This window comes from Jaculus jaculus, chromosome 12 (genome assembly GCF_020740685.1).
Source record: "Jaculus jaculus isolate mJacJac1 chromosome 12, mJacJac1.mat.Y.cur, whole genome shotgun sequence".
NCBI lineage: Eukaryota > Metazoa > Chordata > Mammalia > Rodentia > Dipodidae > Jaculus > Jaculus jaculus.
The window spans coordinates 94,677,991-94,694,332 of record NC_059113.1 but is presented as its reverse complement, the minus strand read 5'-3'; the positions used below and the strand labels follow the sequence as shown (position 1 = coordinate 94,694,332).

Here is a 16,342-nt window from a genome sequence, read left to right as displayed (position 1 = left end):
ATGTGGGCAGGGAGGAGGAAAAAGATGGTAACAATACATGATGTAGCCATCCACAGTATGTTCTTAGCAAAATAAAATAAAAAGATAGGAGGTTGGGAAAATGGCTTCGTGGTTAAAGCATTTGCCTGAGGAGACTAAGAACCCCGGTTTGATTGTCCAGAACCCATGTAAGTCAGATGCACGATGGGGCACATGTGCCTGGAATTCGTTGGCAGTAGCTGGAGGCCCTGGCATGCCCATTCTCTCTCTTTCAAATAAATAAGTACATAAAATATTTTAAAAAGATAGTATTGGTTTGCAAACTGATCCCAGAAAATACAAATTGCTTTGGAAGCAAATATGAATTTTCCTGCTTTTCACCCAATGTGGTTATTTTCACTGAGTGCTTTGCCATGGAAGACTAAGGTGAGAAAAGTTATTTTTTTTAATTAATTAATTAATTTATTTATTTATTTGAGAGCGACAGACACAGAGAGAAAGACAGATAGAGGGAGAGAGAGAGAATGGGCGCATCAGGGCTTCCAGCCTCTGCAAACGAACTCCAGATGCGTACGCCCCCTTGTGCATCTGGCTAATGTGGGACCTGGGGAACCGAGCCTCGAACCGGGGTCCTTAGGCTTCACAGGCAAGCGCTTAACCGCTAAGCCATCTCTCCAGCCCTAGAAAAGTTATCTTTTGTAATGAGTGCCTGAAGATGGGCCAGTGCTTCAGTCCTCTCCATGTCCAGGCTTTGAATACTTTCAAGAAAGGTGATCTTCCAATCACTGACCCCTCCTAAGGAGCATTCCTCCAGCTGCTGCACCTCCTTTTCCAGGCATACATGCACGCCTGGACGCACAAGAGCATCCACCCTCACTGGCCTGCTTCTCAGAGGCAAGATCTTTCCCGATAGTCTTGACCGAAATTGTCCTGAGTCTCTGAAAAAAATGTGTGATACATTTCATCCAGAAGACAGGTCCAAATGTACCTGCTGGTTTGGTTTTAGGTTTCAGAAGATCAAGGTCAAGTTCACAGGAAATAAGTTTTCAGTGTTTTTCAAGCTCCTCTGATAAGTGGCATTTGACAGATCCCAAAATCCCATTCTTTTTTTTTTCTCAATTTTTTTAAAAATATTTTTATTTATTTATTTATTTGAGAGTGACAGACACAGAGAGAAATACAGATAGAGGGAGAGAGAGAATGGGCGCGCCAGGGCTTCCAGCCTCTGCAAACGAACTCCAGACGCGTGCGCCCCCTTGTGCATCTGGCTAACGTGGGACCTGGGGAACCGAGCCTCGAACCAGGGTCCTTAGGTTTCACAGGCAAGCGCTTAACTGCTAAGCCATCTCTCCAGCCCGTTTTTCTCAATTTTTATTAATGTTTTCCAAGATTATAAAAAATATCTCATGGTAATACCCTCCCCACCCCCTTTCCCTTTTGAAATTCCATTCTCCATTATATCCCCTCCCCATCTCAATCAGTCTGTCTTTTATTTTGATGTCACGATCTTTTCCAAAATCCCATTCTTAAAAACCCATGCTAAACCTGATTTTTTTTTTTTTTCATGAGAGATAGAATTGGAATGACAGGGCTTCCAACTAGGGCAATTGAACTTCAGACACGTGCATCACCTTATGTGTGCATGTGTGACCTTGTACATGCATGACCTCGTGTGTTTGGCTTATGTGGGATCTGGAGAGTAGAACATGGGTCCTTAGACTTTGCAGACAAGTGCTTTAACCTCTAAGCCATCTCTCCAGCCCTAAACCCGAATTTAAAAATATTTATTTACTTATTTTCAAGCAGGCAGAAAGTGAGAGAATGGGTGTGCCAGGGCCTTCAGATACTGCAAAGGGACTCCAGAGCATGTGCTACTTTGTGCATCCGGCTTTATGTAGGTACTGGGGGATCAAACCCAGATTGTTAGGCTTTGCAAGCAAGTGCCTTGATTGCTGATCCATCTCTCCAGCCCTGAGAAACCTGAATTTTTTTAAAAAAATATTTTATTTATTTATTTATTTATTTACAAGGAGAAAGAGTGAGACCCACTGGGGCCTAATACCACTGCAGACGACCGCCAGACATATGCTGCATTTTGTGCATCTTGCTTCATGTGGGTACTGGGGAACAGAATCCGGGTCACTAGGCCTCCTAAGCAAATTCCTTTATTGAGCCACTTTCCCAGTCCTAAACCTGAATTTCTTATATAACTTCTAAACTTCAACTAAGTTACCTGGTGCTTCTATCATAAAACTGGGAAGGGATCTGATAAATCTAATTTTCATATTAAAAAGACAAAACTTTAATAAAGGTGCAGAAGAGGTGGTGGTAAGAGTCAAAGGAAGGGTGCCATTCCTTACAATGCAACTGTCCAGACAGAAATCGGCCTTGATATCCATGACCTCACAGTGCCTAGCAATACCTTCACAAGACCCTCTTAATAGGAGGAAAAGGTGCTGACATCAAATTAAAAGAGAGACTAATGGACAGAGGGAGGGGATATGATGGACAACAGAGTTGTGAAGGGGAAAATGGAGGAGGGGAGGGAAATATCATGGTTTATTGTCTGTAAGTAGAGAAGTTGTCAATAAAAAATAAAAATTAAAAATATAAAGGTGTGAGGTAATAAGCAGACATTTAGGACTGCGCTCAAGGCTGATTCTGGTTAAAAAATAATAGTAAGTGACTGGAGAGATGGCTTAGCGGTTCAGGCACTTGCCTGTAAAGCCTAAGGACCTGAGTGTGAGTCCTCAGTACCCATGTAAAGGCAAGTGCACAAGGTGGCGCATACATCTAGAATTCATTTGCAGTGGTTAGATGCCCTAGCATGCTCTCTCTCTTTCTTTCTCATTGTCTCTCTCTTTCTCACTCTTCCTCCCTTCTATCTCTCTCTGCTTGCAAATAAATTAATACATAACCCAAACTGGCAACTGACAGTCTTATCTCTTTCTAGATTATATTTTTTTTTCTTTTCAGGAAGTTATTTAATACTATAGAAAAATGTCAATTAGTGATGTGGTAAGCTCACAGGTATGTGGTAAACTCACAGGTATAATCAATACTCAGTGAGGAGGTTTGTGAAGAATCATCCCATGGGCTTAGCAGTTAAGGCACTTGCCTGCAAAGCCGAAGGACTCAGGTTCAATTCCTCAGGACCCACATAAAGCCTGATGCACAAGGTGGAGTTTGTTTTCAGTGGCTAGAGGCTCTGGCACACTCATATTCTCTCTCTTTCTCTCTCTCTCGTCTATCTCTCGCATCTAAATAAGTTTTTTTTTAAAAAGAATCAGTACCTTTAAGATTTAAAAACCCAAGGAGATTAATGCTTGGTTTGTATTACATTTATTTCAAACAAGCCTTTAAAATATTCAGTGCAAGGTGATTTCACTTTACTGCAATTCTTAAATTTGGGGTACAGAAGAAATGGGAATCCCAACCTCGTCCCCCGTTCCTCCTCTGTTTTCTTTATCTCCTATGAACGTCCACATAGTTTCTAAAAGTTCCCTTTGGTCATATTGCAGCTTTCAAATGAGATGGTTTGGTTACAACTCTACATGTATGTGATGCATCTTTTTACGTTTTTTAAAGGTTTTCTTCAAACAACTGCTGATGAGTTTTGCTTTTACTATGCAAGAAAAGATGGTGGACTGTGCTTCCCAGATTTTCCAAGAAAACAAGTCAGAGGTCCAGCGTCCAACTACTTGGACCAGATGGAAGAATATGACAAAGTTGAAGAGATCAGCAGGTTCATAGAGATACATGTTCTTTTCTCAAAACTGTGTGTGCCTTGGGCAGGGACTTTCCTATCTGTGTGCGTATTCAATAACATCTCCAGCTCTTTTTGTTCCTTCTTTGCTTTTTGGTAGTTTGTTCCTCTAAAATCATAGCTTAAATGCTTTTAATATGTGGACTACTATTCCTGTTATGAGCTTGGCTTCTCTGTGACTCATGTGAATTTTATAAGCAGAGTTTAAGCTTGAATTTTATGATCGCTGTTAGCTTATGACACTGAAAATATTCAGCGCAATTGTTATTAGCAAATCAGATTTTTTTTTTCTTGTACAAATAGATCTTAGAACTCTCTGAGTGCCTTCTCACTGGAGCTCATTATTGTGAATAAAAGAAAATTTTAATTACAGTCCCTGGAAGATGAGATAATGACCTTGTGAAATTTTATAACACTTGTTTTAGGTTCTCACTTTTTCTCTCTGAGAGAAGGCTGTCTTATTGTTTTCCATTGAAAAGAGTTGAAATGAATTGTTGAAAGGAATCGTGTTAGCATGCTAGAGTCCACTCTTCATGACTTTACTTCAGTTTGGAAACGATGATGAAGAAGGTCATCTGTTCCCATCTTCCTCTCACTGTGTGTTTTGTATTTTTGTTTTTAATTTGTTTAGAAAGCACAAACACAACTGCTTCTGTGTCCAGGAGGTGGTGAGCGGGCTGCGGCAGCCGGTCGGGGCTGTGCATAGTGGAGATGGCTCGCGCCGGCTCTTCATCCTGGAGAAGGAGGGATACGTGAAGATCCTTACCCCAGAGGGGGAAATTTTCAAGGAGCCTTATTTGGACATTCACAAACTTGTTCAAAGTGGAATAAAGGTTGGCCTTTTAGATTTTATTTTTCTTTGCTCTCACCATGTTGCTTTTTTTTTTTTTTTTTTAATCTTACGTTCCTCCCTGAAGGTATGGAAGGAAAGAATATTGCAGGGAAAATAAGGAGGTCACCTAGGAGAACAGTAATTATAGGGACTAAAAGGAACAATGAAGTTAGATTTTTACGTTATTTGTTTACTATTGAACAATGCAATCAGACTGAGATTTTGCTTAAAACATCTTTTGGTTTTATGAAGTGTTTAGGTGTAAATTAGTGGGCAAAACACTTACTACTGTGTATATGCATCTATTTAAAACAAAAGAGATTCATTGGCTATTTTGTAAACTGTTTAGAATTCTCTTACCATGTTGGGGTATGTGTCAAAACACAGGTCTTACACCATGACTTCCTTGTACAATGTTTTAACAGGTAAGTCAAATGTTTTTATATTCAACCAGTCATCTATAGAATAGTGGACCTGTCACTTTCCTTCCCAACTCCAATTTACATTCTCATGTTAAATATAGCCATAGCTAAGTAGATATTAGCAATAGAAGGCTAACATTATAACATCTCAAATTGAGACCCATTTAATAGCTCGTGGTTCTTTTAGAACAGAGCAAAGAGATACTATGAGTTGAGCTGAACTAATAACTGTTTTCATTTCTTTTATTTATTTATTGGAGAAAGAGAAAGGCAGTTATATAGAGAGAGAATGGGCACACCAGGACGAACTCCAGATGTATGTGCCAACTTGTGCATCTGGCTTTACATGAGTACTGGGGAATTGAACCTGGGTATTTTAGCTTTGAAGACAAGTACCTTAACTGTTAAGTCATCTCTCCAGCCCCTGTTTTCATTTCTTAACTGGGAAAAACTGCCACAGGAGGATTTATATTTTCCTACTCATATTAAAATGAACTCCTTTTTGCATATTGCGCTCTTATCAATGATAAATCCACCAAAACCAGAAGAAACAGCTCAGAAAAAAAAAAAATCACATTTCTAATATGTATCCAGGGCCTCCAGATTAATAAGAAAATTTGAATGAGTCAGAACACAGGTAATACTATATGATTGGGACCACTCAACTTCAAGCTCAGGATGTAGCCGAAATACACTAGATAACAGAAGTAAACCTTTGAGATCTAATGGGATACTGCTGGCTTAGTATGGGGTGAGAAGGAAAAGACGGAAGGAGAAAGGCAGGGGAGAGGAAGGAAAGATGGACTTTGGCACCAGTCACAGATCATTTGGAAAAGAAAAACTTTCTCTTTCTTAATTTGATGGTTTCCATTTTCTGCTGATGAACCTTTTCACTAGAATTCACAGCAGATAATCCGAAGCAAGCTTGCATGGCTCTGTACACCAATATCAGATAAGTTACTCTGAAATACATCTGGTTACCTCCCTGCGGTGTTAACTGATGAGCAAAGGTGGAGGTGAAGCAAGTCTGTTGTACTGAGCAGGGCTTCACTTCCTCCTGTGACATTGGACCATGCTCTTGGGAAGGAAAAAAGAAAAGTGGGGGAAATATTTTAAAAAGTATCCTCTGATGCCAGTGATGAGAGGAAAACACCACTATTGACATTTGATATACTTTCTCCTGGCTTTTATAGTAAAACCAAATGAATTTTTTTCTTATAAAGTTAAGTCCATATTAATCAACTTGAGGACAGATAAGAAGCATAGTTTTTAAAACCTTTTTCCAAAGCAGCTTTTAGATAGAATCATACAAGTGCATACACAGGCCCTTATTTTCTTCTACTTAATATAACTTCACAGGGCTTGGTGGTGCATGCCCTTAGTTCCAGCATTTGGAAGGCAGAGGTAGGAGAATTGCTGTGCATTTAAAGCCAGCCTAGGGCTGGAGAGATGGCTTAGCGGTTAAGCGCTCGCCTGTGAAGCCTATGGACCCCGGTTCGAGGCTCGGTTCCCCAGGTCCCACGTTAGCCAGATGCACAAGGGGGCGCACGCGTCTGGAGTTCATTTGCAGAGGCTGGAAGCTCTGGTGCACCCATTCTCTCTCTCTCTCCCTCTATCTGTCTTTCTCTCTGTGTCTGTCGCTCTCAAATAAATAAATTAAAAAATTTTAAAAAAATAAAATAAAATAAAGCCAGCCTAACCCTAACCCTATCTTGAGAAGAAAAACACAAACAAATTATATATATATTGAGACCTTTCTAAGATTTGTAAACTTCTGAAATTTTTATTTTATATATTTTAGATGTCCATTTTCATAGTATGAGATATTTAAGATGATCATTTTTCTTTCTACCGATGCAATTAAGGTTATTTTTCATTTTGGGCTATATTATTGAACCTGACTGATGAATCATTTTCTTAAGATTTATTCATAAAAAGAGCATTACTGAGTTGAATGATAGATACAATAATACACACTTCCAATTTGCTTTCAAATGTATTTTCAAATATTTACAGAAACAATATATACCTTTCAAATATTATTTAAGAAAAATGTTAACATTAAACAGATAAATCTGAGTAAATGTAAAAAGGGGTGGGAATCCTAGAATTTTTACTATAGGAAGTAATAAAACTGATCATCTTACTTCTACCTCAATCTAACTGACTAGAGAACAGAAGGTTCCCATTTAAATCAGAAATACTTTGGAATTCCTCTATTTCAATTTACACCAGTTCAATGAGACATTGAATAAAAGGTCCACTGAGGTATTCTGTTCTTCCATGGAGGTGTATTGTCATGCACTACAACTGGATGAGCCAGGATGTCACCTTGCCATGGTTTTACAGTGCATTGTTACTGGAGACTACCAGCCGTTCTGTAGAACATCTTGCAAGACATCAGTAGCATTTGATATCCTTGTTTCTAGAACTCCAGAGCCCCTGTGACTTAAAACAAATTTCAAGATTGCCTGTTCTAATGAACTTATGTGGTGGTTTGGTTCAGATGTTTTGAACGCTGGGTCCCCAGATGGTGGCAGTTTGGAATTGGAGCCTCCTGGAGGTGGTGTATTGTTGCGGGCTGATTTAAGGGTGTCCTAGCCAGCTTCCCCTTGCAGTGTTTGGCACACTCTCCTGTTACTGTTGTCCACCTGATGTTTGCCAGGATGTGATGCCCATCCTTTGCTCATGTCATTGTTTTCCCCTGCCATCATGGAGCTTCCCTTTGAGCCTGTAAGCCAAAATAAACCCTGTTCTCCCACAAGCTGCTTTTGGTTGGGTGTTTTCTGCCAGCAATGTGAAGCTGACTGCAATAATATATTTCAAGGAAATATTTTCAACTCTCTTAGTGTTTTACACTCTTGATGTCACTAAGATAAAAATCTGTCATGCAGATACTTGAGCGTGTTTAATGAGTGTGTTTAATGAGATTGCATTCTGATAGAGTAGTTTATGTGGTATGTGACCTTTATCTCATTGTCTGTGGACAGTGCCAGGGTCATGAGGCAGATGCCAAGGCATTTGTGAGTTGGTTAGGTTGAGGCCACTGTTTTGAGTGGTTTGCCTCACAAAGACTTGGGTGAAAGCATTTCACAGCAAATGTTCCAGCATCTTTGATATATTTAATGCGTTCATGGAAGTATTTTGTGTGACAATAGTTGTTTTGCATAAATGGTGTAAGAGTTTTCATAAGTTATTATGCATCATATTTCTTCTTTATTATTTAGAATTTAATAGCCTAAGAGAGGACAAAGAGTTATTTTAACACACCAAAGTAATTATTACAATCCTCAGATCACAAAATTAAGAACACATAGTAAAATGTATCACCTACATGTTTAAGAAGAAATTTTTGTTGTTGTTGTTGTTGTTTTGGTTTTTCGAGATAGGGTCTCACTCTAGCCCAGGCTGAGCTGGAATTCACTATGGAGTCTCAGGGTGGCCTCAAACTCACAGCAATCCTCCTACCTCTGCCTCCCGAGTGCTGGGATTAAAGTCCTGAGCCACCATGCCTGGCAAGAAGAAAATTTTTCAAACTACAGTGGAGTTCCCACACCTAGGACATTAATTAATAACTTGTAAGAGTAAGTCAAATCAGACACAGAGTATAATCCCTGATTATTATAAGAGTTTCTGAAAGCTAATGCTGCCTATGAATAAATCTATAGTGTCTTATCTGAAAACTGTCAGCTAAGAATAAACAATGATTTCTATCACGTGGTAAAAGCAAGCTGGAGTTGGTTGGTCTTAAACTTCTGTTAGTCTTTACTCTTTTTTTTGTTGTTGTTTGTTTTTTCTTTTTCAAGGTAAGGTTTCACTCTAGACCATGCTGACCTGGAATTCACTATGTAGTCGCAGGGTTGCCTCGAACTCATGGCGATCCTCCTACCTCTGCCTCCTTCCCGAGTGCTGGGATTAAAGGCGTGCGCCACCATGCCAGACTTAGTCTTTACTCTTATAACTATCTATATGCACTGTCACTCACAATGAGCCAGTCATTAAGGAATCTGGACAATGTCTTCCTCTATGGGTCCTGGCTGGAGCTCAAACTATGGTGTCTTATTTTAAAATAAGTATATTTAAATAAGTATATTACATGTATGAAGATGTCGTGATGTAACACATTACTATGTATAGTTAATATGTAACTAAAAATAAAAAGGGAAACAAAAAACTGGAAAAAAAAGTAAATGAATTTAGATAAAAGGTGTTGGACTGGAGAGATGGCTTAGCGGTTAAGCGCTTGCCTGTGAAGCCTAAGGGCCCCGGTTTGAGGCTCGATTCCCCAGGACCCACATTAGCCAGATGCACAAGGGGGCGCACGCGTCTGGAGTTCATTTGCAGAGGCTGGAAGCCCTGGCGCGCCCATTCTCTCTCTCTCCCTCTATCTGTCTTCCTCTCTGTGTCTGTTGCTCTCAAATAAATAAATAATTTTAAAAAAATAAAATAGATAAAAGGTGCTATATTTAAACAGTTTTTAAAATAAATTAGAAAAGGCAAAATAAATCACCTAAGCCACTGAGCATCCAGTGGATATTATCTCAGAGTGCTTCGAGCAGCTCACCAGGTAGACAGGAATCTTCCTTGTGTCCCAGGGAAGGAAACATGAAAACAAATGGCTCTCGCCAGTCCTGCCTTCATGAAGTCTACACTTTCAGTCAGAAACCAAGGCAAAAACGGAAGGCAGCTAGGGATTGCACAACCACAACAAAAGAATATGTTGCAAAAAATATAAGGGATCATAGTCTCCTGGAGGGTTGACTCTGTCCAGTTCCTATGAGACTAGTTACCTATAAACACACAAAGCGCGATCTAAGGCATAGGCTCTTGGCTATGGCAAAGAAATTAGGGAGTTATAATAAGACAGTCATTCAGAAACATATTGTACACCTTAAATGCATGTCATAACAAGGGCTGGGAAGATGGCTCAGTGGGTAATGCACTTGCCACATGAACACGAGGACCTGAATCAGATCCCACAACCCACATCAAAACGGGCCATCTTGGGCTGGACAGATGGCTTAGCGGTTAAGCGCTTGCCTGTGAAGCCTAAGGACCCCGGTTCGAGGCTCGGTTCCCCAGGTCCCACGTTAGCCAGATGCACAAGGGGGCGCATGCATCTGGAGTTTGTTTGCAATGGCTGGAGGCCCTGGCATGCCCATCTCTCTGTCTCTCAGCCTCTCTCTCTCTGTCTGCCTCTTTCTTTCTCTGTATGTTGCTCTCAAATAAATAAATGAAAATAAACCAAAAAATTTTTTTAAAAACCTGGGCATCTTGATGTCCGCTTCTGATTTCCACATGTTCTCTCTCTCTCTCTCTCTCTCTCTCTCTCTCTCTCTCTCTCTCTCTCTCTCACACACACACACACACACAAACACACACACACACAGGGGATCACACATGAACATACACATACCCCACATACACATGAATAAAAGACAAAAAGAACATAGAAAGTATGTGATATACATTCACTACTAAAACTGACGCCACACATGGTCCAAGTGTGAAGCTGATGAGCAAACACTAAAGTCTTAATAGTGTGTGTGTGTGCATGTACACAAGTGCACGTGTGTGTGTGCGTGTGTGTGTGAACGTGCACATGGAAGACTTGCTGTTGCTGCTTCATTTCAGGGAGAAAATGCAAAAAACGATGCCATCTGCCTCCAGCAGGAAAATCTGTCCACACGTGATTTATGAAATCCTTATGTTGAGCTTCTTCTGTCTGGTTTGAATCAGCTTTGGAAGTTCTAAGCCAGTGTTATCTGAGTGAGGTCCCAGGGGTGGCAGACCAGTAGTTCGCAAGAATGGCTGCTCATAGAATCACCCCAGGAGCTTCCAAACTGACACCCCCAAGTTAAATTATGTCAGAATATCGGGGGCTGGACTCCAGACAGAATGCCTTCTCTGTTCGTTCAACGTGTTAGCCCATCGGGAAATCCCCCACGTGGACTGCACCACACTTTTTTGGTCAGTTTCACAGGAAAGAGACTCATTATCTCTGCCTGGTCTACCCGTAGGTTCAACACATGACCACTGAGAACAAATGGCTGAAACTCCACATTACCTGGGCAATGTGAGTGAGGAAGCAACTCTAGTAACTTAAAGGCACTTGAAGTGTAGAAAATAGTATTTGAACAGTTAATTCTTCCTGGGAAAATGGCTTTACCCATTCAGTTTTTCCTGTCTTTTTGTTCTGTGTGCATGTGTGGTGTACACACATATGCAGGGTCACACACGTGCAGATGTGTGTGTGTGTGCATGCGTGTGTGCAGGTGTGCGCATGTGGAGGCCAGAGGTCAGCATCAGGTGTCTTCATCACGTTTAACCTTATCTTTTTAAAAATTATTTTCATTTATTTATTTGCAAATAAACTCCACATGCATGCATCGCTGTGCATCTGGCTTAATGTGGGTACTGGGAAATCCAACCAGGGTCATTAGGCTTTGTAGGCGAGCGCCTTAGCCACTGAGCCCTCTCTCCAGCCTGGACCTTATCTTTTGAGACTGGATCTCTTGCTGAGCTTAGATCTCACCAATTCAGCTAGACTAGCTAGCCAGCAAGCCTTAGGAATCCTCTTGATGCTGAGATTACAGGTGTGCACCTCCACATCTATCTCCTACCTGGGTGCTGGGGAACCAAACTCAGGTCTTCATGCTTGCTAAGCAATCCCTTAGCTCACTTAGCCATGTCTCTAACCTCCAGTGTTTCCCATTTTCATTTCATTTGTTTTCCCCACATCGGAACCTGGCTACCTGGCAGATTTGTTGCTGTTCATATCCACATAGTTTGCTGTTTTACCTGTGAATCTTTGTACCAATGATCTGGACACTGGAAAGTTCTCTAGTGTAATCTCACCCATGCATTTGACACTGCTAAGGAGCCAGGAGTTTGCCTTAGCCACGCAGAAGGACCACGCTGTACCTGACCCCACAGACCAGCTCCTGCAGGAAGCTAGCTGGCCTTGCCCTCTGCCACTTGTTCCTCAGAAGTGGTCAGAGGACGGAGAGGGTCACACCCAGAGCCCCGGGTTCGCAGCATGCATCGCACAAAGCTAAAAGACTTGTGTCATTGGAGCAAGTGTCACCGGACCCCTGTCCCTGTCTGTCCACTTGGATCCTCACTTCAAACGATGCTTTTGAAGCCGACCTTTTGTGGGGGGGGAGAAGAGAACATAAGGCTGAAAGCTGCCGATTGTCCGGGTGACTGCATCCATTGAGGTGGGTTCTTGGAGAGCCTGTCCCAGTGGCTGGCGGTCCCAGCAACATGTGGGGGAGAGCAGCGCACGGTCTGCCGAAAGCCCGCCTGGCCAGGCTCGGGTCCCACACGCTCCTAACTCACATGCAGGCTGTGCGGAAATTCAAGCGCTCCCCCGTCAAGGCACTGCAGTGATGGTCTATATTTTTCCGGACCTTGTCAGAGACAAAACCTCTCACCATTTTTCTTTCACTGGATTGCAGAATGGCAGTCTTGTAGCAGCCTGTGACATGTTGGTGTGCCTTTGCTTGAGTGAAAGGAGTCATAGCAGAAGTGAGAAAGCAGAACAATTTCCTTGTCAAAAGTAGGAGGCATAACTTGCACACACACATACCTTTGCGCACACACACAATTATATGACAGCCTCGTAGAAACAAAACTATATGAATGCATGTGAGGTTTCTTTACCTCAAAAAGATAAACTTAAACCTAGAATATATACTGGAGAAAACATAATACTTTCAAATTTGTTTTCTTTCTTTCTTTCCTTCTTCCTTTCTTTCAGTATTTTTTAGGTTTGGGGGATGTTTATTTTTTGCTTGTTTGTTTTTGGTATTTTGAGTTTTTTTTTTTTTTTTTTATTTTTGAGGTAGGGCCTCCCTTAAGCTCAGGCTGACCTGGATCTCACTCTGTGGTCTCAGGCTTGCCTTGAATTCATGATGATACTCCCACCTCTGCATCCCAAGTGCTGGGATTAAAGGTGTATGCCACCATGCCCAGCAATACTATCGTATCTTATTTATTTATTGGGGGGAGTCAAGGTAGGGTCTCACTCTAGCCCACACTGACCTGGAATTCACTATGTAGTCTCAAGGTGGCCTCAAACTCACAGTGATCCTCCTACTTTTGCCTCCCTAGTGCTGGGAAAGAAGGCATGTGCTTGGCTGGACAGGTTGCTTAATGGTTAAGGCACTTGCCTGCAAAGCCAAAAGTCTGAAGTTCAATGCCCCAAGACCCACGTAAGCCAGATGCACAAGGTAGCACATGCATCTGGAGTTTGTTTGCAACGGCTGGATGCACTGGTGTGCGTCCATTCCCTTTCTCTCTCTGTCTCTCATAAATAAATAAAGGCATGTGCCACCACGCCTGGTTTAATTTTCATGTTTTACTTTTCCATATATGCATGTAATGTAGTTTGAGTTTATCCCTCTCATTTACCCTGTCTTATCCTTCTTCCAGTGAGAACCCATCCTGCTTGCACGCCGCGTTTTGTCTTTTGTTTGCCTGTTTATCTGTAACCTGTTGAGTTAAATTGGAATTGTTCTCATGGTCATGGATGGGAAGTTATTTACGAGCATACAACTATCTAGTAGCTACACCACTAAATATTTTCATTTTCTCTCTCTCCCTCTCTTTCTCTCATTTTCTTTTTGGCACTTTAAGATCTTTGCATTTTTATGGTATCTCCTTTTAGCATTCAGTGATGGTATAGGTACCTACCTCAAGGCACAAGTCCTGTGCTCTGGACTTCCTCAGAGCGCCTACTTCATGATTAAATACCACACAGCTGACCCGAGTCTAGATTTTCATCAACATTTGCTTGCTTTCAAAGTAGTTTTTTCTCAACCTGGATATTACAGTAATGTAGATTTTTTGTGTTTATTTTGGATCATGGTTTGTGTCAATCTGCCATAGAGTTAATAAATTATAGGATTTGCAAAGGAAATATACTAGGACTGAAAACTAAGAAGGCACTTTTTTTTTTTTCCCATGAGCAGCCATTTCTCAAAGCCCAGATTTAGAATGTCAGAAGCTGGCAAGGGAGGCAATTGAGTAAACTTGCTGTAAAATTAATAGGTAATGTCATGTTACAGTGAGGGTATTACTCAACAAGTCATTTTTAAGCAGATCGATATAACATAATAGAACCATTAAGAGGAGAAGGTTCTAAGCTAAGCGTTAAGAGCGACTATAATAGATGTAGTGAAGTGTGCGGACATCTAGTGTGCAAGAGTACATAGGAAAAGTCCCCTCAACTACCTCTGTCCTAAAGCCCAGGGCACAAAAGACCCTTTTTTTAAAAAAATTTTTTAAGATTTTTATTTATTTATTTGATTATTTGAGAGTGACAGAGAGAGAAAGAGACAGATAGAGAGAGAGAGAGAATGGGCGCGCCAGGTCCTCCAGCCACTGCAAATGAAATCCAGACGCGAGCGCCCCCTTGTGCATCTGGCTAACGTGGGCCCTGGGGAACCGAGCCTCGAACCGGGGTCCATAGGCTTCACAGGCAAGCGCTTAACAGCTATGCCATCTCTCCAGCCCAGAAGACCCTTTTCCTGTCACTTTGAGTCATTTGGTTACAGGGCATCTCTGACAACTTTGGGTTTTTTTTTTTTTCTTTTCATTTTATGACCAACTTCATAGTTTGTTTCTATACCATGTTGTTTTTTTAAAAAACTTATTTTATTTATGAGAGAGTAAGAGAGAGAGAGAATTGGCATGCCAGGGCTTCTAGCCAGTGCAGTCGAACTCCAGATGTGTGTGCCCTCTTGTGCAGGTGTGACCTTGTGCCCACACATCACTTTGTTCATCTGGTTTACATGGGTACTGGGGAACTGAACCTGGGTCCTTAGGCTTCATAGGCAAGCACCTTAACTGCTAAACCATCTCTCCAGCCCAGCATGTGGTGTTTAAGTTTTCCAATCCTTATATTTATATTTACAGTTTATTTATATACTATATGCATATTCTACCAATGTTTTGTTATATATAGTAAATACACAAAATATTGTTTTAGTTTTTTTTAGTAATCTTCTTCAATTGGTATTTAGTTATTTCTATCAAGCCATTATCAAAATAGTCAGAACTGAAGATGTATCTAAGGTGTTTTTGAAAACTGAGTCATTGGCTAGAAATTAAATTAAATTAAATCTTTGCGGTTTCAAAAAAAAAATCAGATGTCTGTCCATCAAGACCGTTTTGTATTGACAGTCAGGCAGAACACTTGAGAAAAGTTCTCCATCTTGCCATTTTCAACCCTCATGTGACTTTATGGCTCCACAAGGGACAGTGCATAGGGTCTCAGTAGTGCTCAGTAATCACCACCCAAAATCAGCTAACATTTAGTGCCTTTCAACAAACAAATTTCCACGGTACTCTACCTGGCCAAGCCATATACAAGTTAGCGGACGTCTCAGTCACTCAATTTAAATGGTGTACGGAACTCAACTTAAAGTCATGGGAAAATCGGTTCAGGGTAAAATACATACTAAGTATCATGTCTGTATATAGTCCAGCAAAGACAAAGAAGAGCGGGGAACATGTTAGAAATTGAGCTGAACTAATTTCTTTACCGCTAGCAGATGAAATAGCTTAATCTGATCATAGGACTGAGTTAAGAAAATGGAAGCTAACAGAAATAAGACATCACAGAGAAGTATTTATATATGGTTGCAGAACTCAAATATTCAACTGTGGAATAGTCTGCCTTTCTCTTTAAGACTGGCTAAATTATTTACTTTTTCTTTTTAATTCTAATAAGCTGTTTCTAAACCACCCTCTTAGCCTAAAGCACCTTTGATCCAAACAGGATCACAAAACTTAAATCAGAGACATCTGTCCTTGGGCTATTTCCAGATAGGGGAACACATCTGTTGCACAACAGCCCTGAGCCAGCAGTTTAAAACTGCTCAGAATTTCTTTTAAAAAAAAAATGCTGTATACACAGTGTGAATGCAAGATGCTTGAGGTTGCGGGGTGGGGGGGGCTGGAATTGAGCAAATGCTACTCTTAGGAGGATAAAAGGTAGCAGAACTTAATTCTCACTAAATGCTGCATTTCCGGACAAAGATTTGGGGACGAGGCAAACATCTTTTTTGTGGATGGATGCGGACACACCTGTTCTGGGAAAGTGAGACAAAACTTGAGCCCACCCTCCCCCCACCAACGTACACCCAGGTCACCAAACATCTGTCATAAGTCATCAATGACTACCCCGGACTGGATTCAGCCTGTGACCCGAGGTTGGAAAAGCCATGTAGCACATTTTCTTCTCCAGTCTGTGGTTTTTCCCTGTGTCACTATTATAGCTTCTGTTTACATCTCCAGGGACTTAGAAGGTCAGATCACTGCTGGAAGTTAATAATG

At 41.1% G+C, this 16,342-nt stretch overlaps 1 protein-coding gene across 1 annotated transcript in view; it reads left to right on the top strand.

The window, feature by feature from the left end:
• LOC101602001 (hedgehog interacting protein) overlaps positions 1–16,342 on the top strand; it is a gene marked incomplete at its 5' end in the record, with an annotated part of 109,163 nt that overhangs the window by 13,163 nt on the left and 79,658 nt on the right. The window contains 2 exons of the mRNA XM_012948184.2: positions 3,568–3,724; positions 4,377–4,578. Coding sequence (XP_012803638.2) covers positions 3,568–3,724; positions 4,377–4,578 — 359 coding nt within the window. The remainder of the gene's footprint in view (positions 1–3,567; positions 3,725–4,376; positions 4,579–16,342) is intronic.